General features: G+C 46.7%; 1 protein-coding gene across 1 annotated transcript; it reads left to right on the plus strand.

The window, feature by feature from the left end:
* The first annotated feature begins 1,053 nt into the window (after positions 1 to 1,053).
* On the plus strand, positions 1,054 to 9,999 carry grk7a (G protein-coupled receptor kinase 7a). The gene is made up of 4 exons (XM_061242165.1): positions 1,054 to 1,647; positions 2,064 to 2,501; positions 7,136 to 7,419; positions 7,894 to 9,999. The coding sequence occupies exons 1-4, from the start codon at positions 1,054 to 1,056 to the stop codon at positions 8,225 to 8,227; spliced, it is 1,650 nt and encodes a 549-aa protein (XP_061098149.1). The 3' UTR covers positions 8,228 to 9,999.
* Positions 10,000 to 10,555: the final 556 nt, after the last annotated feature.

Below are 10,555 nucleotides of genomic sequence, written 5' to 3' on the forward strand. Positions count from 1 at the left end.
GGCTTGTAAACGATTGGCACCACTCTCTACTCTAACTTGATGAGCTTTTGATGATTTTTTTGTGGCACTGTGCTTGCACTGTGTACACCTGACCTATACATTCCTTTAGTTTTCAGTGGATTTATATGTATAATGTATCAAACAGTCCGGTGATCTTTCAGCAGGAACATGATTTTAGGTCACCTGTGTGCGTAGTAGCCCACATGGATGCTCTCAGAAATAAAGGTATGAAAAGTGCCAAAAAAGGTTATATATTTACTATTACTTTGTATCTCGTGTTTATAGTTTTATAACTTATGGTCTTTTTATATTTAATTGGCCATCTACAGGCTTGCTCCAAACAACGTTTCGTTGTACTTGTACAGTGACAATAAAGTAAAGTAAGTGTAGTTATTTTTGTACCTTTTTCGCCTGTAAAGTGTACTCATTTGTACCCTAAGTCAAAACATTACTATACTTTCAGGGTACATTTGGGAACTCTGATCTTTGAAGAACGAAAATGGACCTCCACTGTCACTGCATTTCTGAGAATGTACCCCTAGTTTGGGTTTTTTTGTGGAAAGGTGCAGGTTTGGTGAGCATGGCCTGGAGACTGCTTATCTTCACGGCGCTGCATATCTTCACCTTTGAAGAAAGCAGAGCTTCAGGCACCACCGATGTGGCCACCTTGGCAGGGACTTTGGAGCCGGCTAAATATAGTGGGCCGAAAGCTCCTTAGAGGAGAACCCTCTTATGCGCTCCCTTTCCGTGAACAGCGCCTGTGAATAGAGCCCTCAAAGATACTTAGGAGAAAATCCCTCCTTGAAGTATTTAATTTTAAATGAGTAATTACGCGAGTGTCAGTGGGGTCCTGGTCTCTGGGCGAGCGTGTGGCTCATTCGCAGCCGGGACGAGGAGCGAGTCACACGCACGGCACGCACACGCACACGCACACGCACAGCACACACACCGCCGCGGAGCTCGAGGTCCAGGGACGCCCGGTCGCGGATATCAGAAGGAACCGCACGCTCACGGAAAAAAACTCGCGAAAAGTCGTAATAAAAGCCGGCGATCATGTGCGACATAGGGGGTCTCGACAACCTGGTGGCCAACACGGCCTACCTGAAGGCCCAGGGGGGCGACGACAAAGAGATGAAGAAGCGTCGGAGGAGCCTGTCCCTGCCGCAGAGCGCCCAGTGTGCCGCCGTCCGCGGCAAAGTGGAGGTCAACTTCGAGTCGCTCTGCGAGCAGCAGCCCGTCGGCAAGAAGTTCTTCCGCAAGTTTGTCGCCGCCAACCCCGCGCACAGCCTGGCCACCGACTTCCTGGACGAGCTGAACAACTGGGAGCTGGCGGAGGGCGCCACCAAGGACAAGACCCGGCAGAACATCATCAACAAGTTCTGCAAGGCCGACTCCAAGAACTTCCTGTCGTTCCTCAGCGGCGAGGCGGCGGATAAGTGCAAGGCCGTCACGGACAAGGACTTCCCGGAGGTGATGACGAAGGTGAAGGAAGGGACCCGGGAATTCCTCAAGGGGAAGCCCTTCCAGGAGTACCAGACCAGCCCTTTCTTCGACAAGTTCCTGCAGTGGAAGCAGTTCGAGAGGCAGCCCATTACCGACAAATACTTCTACGAGTTCAGGACTCTCGGAAAGGGCGGGTTCGGAGAGGTGAGGAGACTATTTTATGTTTTATTTTGTAAAAAATGTTTTGCCAATATATTGGAATTCTTGATTTGGAATTTTTGTTATAGTGGAAGGTTCTGTTCGGATAATATTTTTGGAAATTGACTACCATACATACCAGTGATAACAAGACATAATATTGTATAATTTATTCAAGATAATAATTATAATATATAGAAATACATTTTAAATAATCCAATTATTGCCATGTTGGTCGCAGTGGGAAATAAATATAATCCAGGTAATTAAATAAAACTATAACACATTTCACATATACAAGCACATTATCTGGTGTGTTCCAGCAAACACCAGCCAGGAGGACTTGAATGATCCATATTGAAAGAGTTATCAGGTGTAGAAACCTGTGTGTGTGTGTGTGTGTGTGTGTCCTCGCGGTGCAGGTGTGTGCCGTGCAGGTGAAGAACACGGGGCAGATGTACGCCTGTAAGAAGCTGGAGAAGAAGAGGTTGAAGAAGAAGCACGGGCAGAAGATGGCCCTGCTGGAGAAGCAGATTCTGGAGAAGGTCAACAGCCCGTTCATCGTGAGCCTGGCGTACGCCTACGAGACCAAGACCCACCTGTGCCTGTGCATGACGCTGATGAACGGCGGGGACCTGCGCTACCACATCTACAACATCGGCGAGAAGGGCATCGAGATGAAGCGCATCATCTACTACGCGGCCCAGATCACCACTGGCATCCTGGAGCTCCACGCCATGGACATTGTCTACCGCGACATGAAGCCGGAGAACGTTCTGCTGGACAGCGTGGGTCAGTGTCGGCTCTCCGACCTGGGGCTCGCCGTGATGCTGCCCAGCGGGAAGACCAGCACCCAGAGGGTGAGGCTGAGGCGGTCGCCATGGCGCTGGGAAGGGAGGGGGAGATGATGATGATGATGTTGATGATGATGATGAGGGTGATAACGATGGTGGCGATGACAGTTAAGATCATGGCGATGGTAATGACAGTGATGATGATGATGATGATGATGAGGGTGATAATGATCATGGTGATGACAGTTAAGATCATGGCGATGGTAATGACAGTGATGATGATGGTGATGATGATGATAATGATGATGATGGTGATGAGGGTGAAGATGACAATGACGATGATGGTATTCTGATCTTGCTATCTCTGGAGCAACAGGTTTGGTGCAGAATGGTTCTTTGCAGAACAGAATGTTTTGCTCCTGTCGCCACTAGAGCTAAAGCTGTACAGGTGCACAAGACAAATTATGGGAGTGCTATTACTCTTATGCAATCGTCTGATATAGTATCTTTCCTGAGGATGGAGGTGAGGATGTGAGGCAAAGGGGTGTTGGGTCATGTGCATCATAAGGGCATCCATCCCAGCTTCAGGAAAGAGACACTATTCTGGGGAGAAGGGTCTTCCTTGAGGGCTTTGGTTGGTTCCTCGTAAAGCTAAATCTGGGGATTACATTAGCCTCCAAAGATTTACGCAATGCAAGGGATCCTGGGATAGGAAGGTACAGCCATGCCAATTATAGTCTCTCACTCCTAAGGCCAGTGAGCCACACTACCCGTTTGACCCTTTGAGGTGGAAGATCAGAGATGGGTGGTCGGAATGCTCTTAACCGAACAATGCCGATAATAATAATCACTACTGGCAATCCAAAGCAATGGAGTTCTAGATCACTGATGTTCCAGAAAAACTCTTTAAAGGGTTAAGTTATCTGGAAGACTGGCAATGGAAGCAGTGATCTTTTGATCTACACCTTCATACACAGTCACAGTCCGCACTTATATGAGACTATAAATGATACCCATGTACACAAAATTACCATCTGAAGAAGCCAGTTGTAGACCGAAATTAAGACTACTGTTGCCTACCATATGCCAGTGTAATAAAGCACAACCAGATAGCAAGCTGTTTTAATACTTCATTTCTCCACATACAATTTACTATGCTCATACAGCTTACTGTAGAGTAAGGGTTTTTCAGTTAAATGCCTGACCAGAAGTAGTATCCAGTTAAGAAAGCAGGCAAAATACATGAGTTAACATGTTTGATTGGTGAACACGCTGAGTTGTAAAACTCCTTAATCTCTAGACCTCTGGTTCCACATCCAGGGCATGCAGTACAACAAGAAACAGAGGAGTTTCTTTGGAACCTAAATTTAGGAACCTAACATTTGGATGGGATGGGTAGCAAAGTGTTGAAACAGAACTGCCATATGTCACAGTGTGATTAATAATTGTAAAAAGGTGAGGACTGTCCTCCTGTTCATCAGCTACCTATGGTTGAAAAGCTGATTTTGTGTCCCTGTGTAAAATGGTTTACCCTGGTCTAATCTATCAGTGAATTTACATGCAGACAGAGTTCATTCAGTTAGGGTAATTGGACAAAACAAATACCTACCTACACACCTACATATGCAACAGAGCTGGACAGTATCTAAAACGTACCTCCTTCTGAACACGCCTGTTCAGACCGGATCCCAAAGCTCTCTCTGTGGTGCCTGGCAGCAGTGGCTTGCCTAATCTGTCACCTACGTGGCACACACAGCGGCCATTTTGTGTCAAATGAGGAGCAGAAGGGGGCGGGAGCCGGCAGCGGCACTTTTGTTGGAGAATAGAAACTCCTTCCAGATGGACGGACGCGTCTTCTGGCCCGTTTGTGGGAAACACTCGTATTCCAGCCAAAAATATGTGGGAGAAATAGAACTGGAAGGCTCAACCAGCCAACCAGCTGTTCGAAAAAGTCGGGAGGATCAAGGCATGTCGCTCAAATCGAAAGCGACGTCGGCACCTAATTATAGCATGTAACCGTGGTCTGAAACAGAGGCCTATGCACCTGTATGGGAAATTGCTCCTTGCAAAAAAAAATAAAAAAATAAAAAAAGAAATAAAAAAAGAACATCATCACCATAATAAAGAATAGTGGAATAAAGCAGCTTTGGCTGGAGTGTGAACACACAGTTTGTTGGTTGACCTCTAAGCTGAGGACACTGCTGGCCTGCGGGCCGGGACGGAACTTAACCTTGTTTGCCTGCTTTTATCTGGATTGCAACACAAAGGGTTAAGCCCTTTCACAGAATGGCTATAATGTTCAATAACCCTTCGAGGAGTAGTTTTTCCGTTTAATGTTTTTTTGTTTTTCTTCAAAATTCTAAGTAGGTGTTCTAGAACTCCGTTGCTTTCAGTGACCAGTAGCCGATTGTTACATCAGCATTAGAATGCTGATGTAACTAATGCTCGGGCCTGCTAATGCTCACTGAAGAACATTCCAATCATATATTTGTGATGTCACACCTTTAAAGGGTAAAAAAAAAATTGGTGAGAAATAACAGGGGTCCTGAGAAAGCTTATTACCCTCCGCCTCTCTCCTCCGGCCCCTGGTGCAGACTGGGGCCCGGTTCTGGCAGCTGTGCGGGGCTTTGCTGGCTTTCTGCTCCTAAGCCTCTTACTTACAGGGCATTACAGTAATCTGGCTCTCCCCAGAGTGCCCGGCTCTGCTGCTCCTTATGGGGGGAGCCCAGGCATGGCTGCAGGCCGAGGGTCCTTCCACCTGTATCTGTCTCTATCTCTCTTTAGTTCACTTTCTTTCACTTTCTTTTTCTCTCTCTCTCTCTCAATCTCACTCTCTCTCGCTCCCTTGCTTGCTCTGTCTCACTTTCTCTCTCTCTCGCTCTCTCTCTCTCTCGCTTGCTCTCTTGTTGAGTTCACTGGGCATACGGGGATTAGATTTCCCACCATTGAACTTTGATCCCATCTCGACAGTACCAGTAACCCTCTCTCTGCTTTCCCCATGTCTACATAACACGAGAAAATACAACTGCCTGCTCTCATTCAAATGTATATTGTAGGTTGACCACAAAAACAAAATGGCCACGACAAGTGAAGTCTTTACTGTCCAGTTAAGCCCAACATCTGATCAAGGCCAAGTGTGTAGTGTAGAAAAGCAGGAAGCCCACACAAGGGAAATGATAAGCTGGTTACATGGAGCCTGGGTTTGTACTAAAACAACTCAGGCTAAGTACAATGCTCAAGGGTAGAAAAGCAGTGCCCCACCTGGGAACCTGCATCCTCAAGATTAAAAGCCCTGTTCCTTGTCCATTATACTACAATGTCACCACTCACCAGCAGTCCTGCTGTAAAATCCAGCTGACTGGCTTAAAACATTGAGCTGATCAAGCTGGCCATAAGCTGGTCTAGCTGGGTCTGAACTGGTCAACCAGCAAGTGCTGGTAGCTTCCGAGCTGGTCAAACCATGTCGAGCTGGGAGCTGGTCGGAACTGTTCAGCCAGCTACCAGCTATTTCAAAACCTAGCTTGAGCTGATTTTTGATCAGCAGGAAGCCCTCTGCTGGTTGGACAGACCTCCATGGAGTACACTCTCAGAAACCCTCTGTAAATGAGGTCCAGCTGTTACAGGTCTCTGGGCCGGTCATTAATTCATTACAGTGCAGTGTGACTATACAGCCCTTTGCTTCGACTGCCCATCAGTCCAGTCCAGTGTGTCTGTTGGGGTGGAGGGTGTCTCTGAGGTGCGGTTGCGAAACCAGGGCAGAGAGGTCTTTATGCAATGAGGCGGAGAGTACCAGTTTGGGCCGGAAACCAGAATTGGAATTTGCGTGGGTGCACATGGGTGTGGACATTGGGGGTCTTCCGCTAAAAGTACTTCCGCTAAGGATGCGCTCATTTTTTCTTGCGTAAGTAAACTTTGAGAGCCTCCTAACTCCTGACTTGTAGCTCTTAGAAAGAACAATTAACGGACTGGAATTTCCTTAAAGATGGCGGACCTCGAGCAATTTCTGGGTCAGGCAAGGAATAAGGAGATGGGAGGAGTAAAATAGCTCAGGACATGGATGTTTCTTGTTTCCTAGGACCTATAGTCCTCACTGGTGGTGCTCCTGGACTCTATTCGGAAGGAGAGGTCCATCCTAAGTATTTATCTGTCATTTAAATTGTTCAAAGCAAATACTCATAGACGAGGAGTATCATGGCTTGTGTGCCACGTTTAGGACAGTGTTGCCTGTGATGTAATCCCAAATTTCTCCTCCCCCTCTTTTCTCTTCTGTTTCTTTTCCTCTCTCTCTCCCCACCCTTTCTCATTCTTTTCCTGCCTCCCTCTCTCACTCCATTTCGCATTGTCCTGTTTCTCTCCCGTTTGTCTCTATTCAAACTATCACTCCATTTTCTCCTTCCTCTCCTTTCTCTCTCTTCTCTCACTCCACTTCACCTTTTTCAAACCTTTGTCTGTCATCCTCTACCTCTGTTGCTCTTCTCTCTCATTCCTTCCTTGCTCTCTCTCCCCCGTCTTCCTCCTTCTCCCCCTCTCCCTCTCTCTCCCCCCTCTCCCTCCCTCACTCTCCCGCCTCTCCCCCCCTTTCTCTGTCTCACCCCTCTCCCCCCTCCCCTGTCTCTCTCCCTCTCCCCCTCCCTCTCTCCCCCTCTTCCTTGCTCTCCCTCCCTCCCTCTCTCTCTCCCCCCTCTCCCTCCCTCTCTCAGGCAGGAACGGGGGCGTACATGGCTCCGGAGATCCTGAACGAAACCCCTTACCGCTGCTCAGTGGACTGGTGGGCTCTGGGGTGCAGTATTTACGAGATGGTGGCGGCCTACACGCCCTTCAAGGGTCCCGTCGATCCCAAGAAGGACAAGATGGCCAAGGAAGAGGTGCAGAGGCGCATCCTCGAGGAGGAGGTCAAGTTCGACCACAAGAACTTTGACGCGGCCACCAAGGACATCATCACCCAGTTCCTCAAGAAGAACATTAATGAACGCCTGGGCTGCAAGTAGGCCACCCCTCTTCTCGTTACCTCCTACCACCTTTCTGTGCTTTACTGAGCTTGTCTGGTGTATTTGAACCGGGGCGACATGGCTCAGGCAGTAAGAGCAGTCGTCTGGCAGTCGGAGAGTTGTCGGTTCGATCCCCCGCCCGGGCTGTGTCGAAGTGTCTCTGAGCAAGACACCTAACCCCTAAATGCTCCTGACGAGCTGATTGGTGCCTTGCATGGCAGCCAATCGCCGTCGGTGTGTGGGTGTGTATGAATGGGTGAATGAGAAGCATCAGCTATATAAATGCCAACCATTTGAACCAATGGAATACTGTGAAAAAGTACAAATCCCACCTTGTGGTCTTCTTGGTTGGCTCAATTGGCAACCAGGCCAGATCGATCGAGCACAGAAAAGTGTGACGTACTTGACCCAGGTCTGGTGTGCATGTGTGTTTCGCTCCTGATGTAAGTGTCTCTCTGCGCCCCTTTCAGGAACGATGACCCCAGAAAACACGAGTGGTTCAAGTCCATCAACTTCGCCCGTCTAGAGGCGGGGCTGATCGACCCCCCATGGGTCCCCAAGCCCAACGTGGTCTACGCCAAGGACACGGACGACATCGCCGAGTTCTCAGACATCAAGGGCATCGAGCTTGACGCCAAGGACGAGAAATTCCACCAGGAGTTCAGCACGGGCGCCATTTCAATCCCCTGGCAACAAGAGATGATTGAGACCAAACTCTTTGATGAGCTCAACGACCCCAACCGGAAGGAGTCTGCTGCCGGTATGGATCCTGACGCAAAATCCAGCACCTGCATCGTGCTGTGAAGGACTGATGAAACCTCACGTCCAGAATAAAGATCCTTCTGGAAATCACTGCAATATCACACCTGCAATGGTTTAATAACCCTTTTAAGGTTAGAGATCACGCAATACGTCAGCAGAATGTTCTTCACTGAACATTCAGGAATGCCGATGTAACAATCACTACCGGTAACTGAAAGCAACAGGGTTCTAGAATACTGACGTAGAATTTTGGAGAAAATAGAAACACACATTCCAAAAAAAAGAAGCTACTCTGCAAAGGAATGTATAATTCTTAAATTGGAGAAGTGCAATGGAGGCTTCAAAAGCCCCTCTGTGGGAAAGGGAGGTGGGAGTGTTTGGGAGGTGGGAGTGTTTGGGAACCTGTTTAGGCATCGGAGATGGGCATCGAGAGCCCCAGACATGCAGTAAGACACATTGAATGATGACGTATCGGAACTATCCAAGATACCACAGCTTTATTGGAAACCTCCCACCATGCAGTGTCCCCATAGAGAGAAAATAAACATTAGCGTGGACATAGTCTTAGTGTATGTCCTCCCAAGTGTAAGCCAGCCACTTCAAAAAAATGTATCCTCCTTCCCTCCACTACCACCATAGTGTGTCCTGTCCTGAAGTAGGGGGTGAGGAGAAGAAAGGAGGAAAGGAGGATAATTTTTTAAAGAATTAGGACACACCCATGGTGTTCTTCCCAGGGCCTGACATTGTCCCATTCTCACACAAAACCAGGGTTGATAGTGAACGAGCATCATTGAAAGAGGAGTGTGGAGGAAGGTTCTGTTTGTTTGTTTGTTTGTTTGTTTGTTTCTATTCTGTTCTAGCTTTAAATCTGGCAAAACACCACCACGTTACATAAATTAAATCAATGTATATGTTTTTTTACAGGATATACAGCTATTTCTTTTTTTTTACAAAAGTGCGATGAAATGTATCAATATCCTGTTTACTACATTGACACATGTGCTTTGATTTGAACTAGACTAGAATTACATGCAAACCTCTCAGTTAATAAACCTCTTATGGTTGTATCTTTACCTCTACTTCAGTAGTTGTGGGTCATGCTCTCTGTCTGGGTCTCCATATTGCATTCATCCAACAGTTGGCTTTAATTTTATAAATATGTACATGTATGCATCAATTTGTAAAAAAGAATAATAATAATAATCTTATAGATGGAGTTAATTCATAATGACTATTTTTATTTATCTAATCTGAAAAGTTGTTTCTCTGTAAACCCCAAACGAAAAATGGGCTCCTCTTTTTGTAATCTAAAATGGATGCCAGGGCATCAATTGGACATATCTGGGCAGGGGTCATGCCAGCAGTTGTACAAGGTGTACAAGGTGAACAGGGTTGGGGCAGTTTGAACCAGTGATTAACAGTGCACCCCAAATTCTGATTTGTTGTGAGTTCCAGAGAAACTGCCATATGCATCCTGGAGAAAGGAACAACGACCATTTTCCCTAAACAAATCCAGCTGTACCCACGGGTTTGAGAATGTACAAAGTATAAAATTGTAAAAAAAAGAAATTGTATGTTTTGTTTAATCAGTAATTGCAATCATGTTTTCTGAAGGGCTTAGCTAGGTATTATTTGTTATTTGCACAATATTAAACAATACTCTGCAAATTGTTATTATAGTCTCCAGTTTCTACAGTGTAAATAATCCGTCAGTGTGTCTGTATGCTTGCTGTAGGAATGGCATTAATTCACCATGGATGGACTTGCTTGAAACATGAACACATCTGAACCAATAAAATATTTATTTTAAAACATCTACTATCTGTTTTTGTTTTTTTGTCAATAGACTTTCATCTGACACCCAGCCAGCCCATTGACTTGCACCAACTTCCACTTCCTAAAACTGTCCATTTGTGCTTCTGTTATTACATTATTGCCATTTTGGCAGACGCTCTTAACCAGAGCGATGTACATGTTGATTAGACTAAGCAGGAGACAATGCTCCCCTGGAGCAATGCAGGGTTAAGGGCCTTGCTCAAGGGCCCAACGGCTGTGCAGATCTTATGTGGCCACACCGGGGTTAGAACCACCGACCTTGCATGTCCCAGTCATTTACCTTAACCACTACGCTACAGGCCGCCCCTTATGACCTCTGATGCTTCCAGTTTGTGAAGACGCAGCCAGGCATCTAAAACAGGCCAGCTAATGCTGTCTAAACCAGTCAAGCACGCTCATTTTATCATGAGCTTCCCTGGCTAATCCAAGATCGAGATTAGCCATCACTGAAGCTCTTAAAAGCCGGATTAGGGAGGAGTTCCTATTTACGATCTATGGCCTGCTCCCCTTCATAGCATTTGGCGCCCTCTTGTG

The sequence above is a fragment of the Conger conger genome, chromosome 5 (assembly GCF_963514075.1).
Source record: "Conger conger chromosome 5, fConCon1.1, whole genome shotgun sequence".
Taxonomy (NCBI): domain Eukaryota; kingdom Metazoa; phylum Chordata; class Actinopteri; order Anguilliformes; family Congridae; genus Conger; species Conger conger.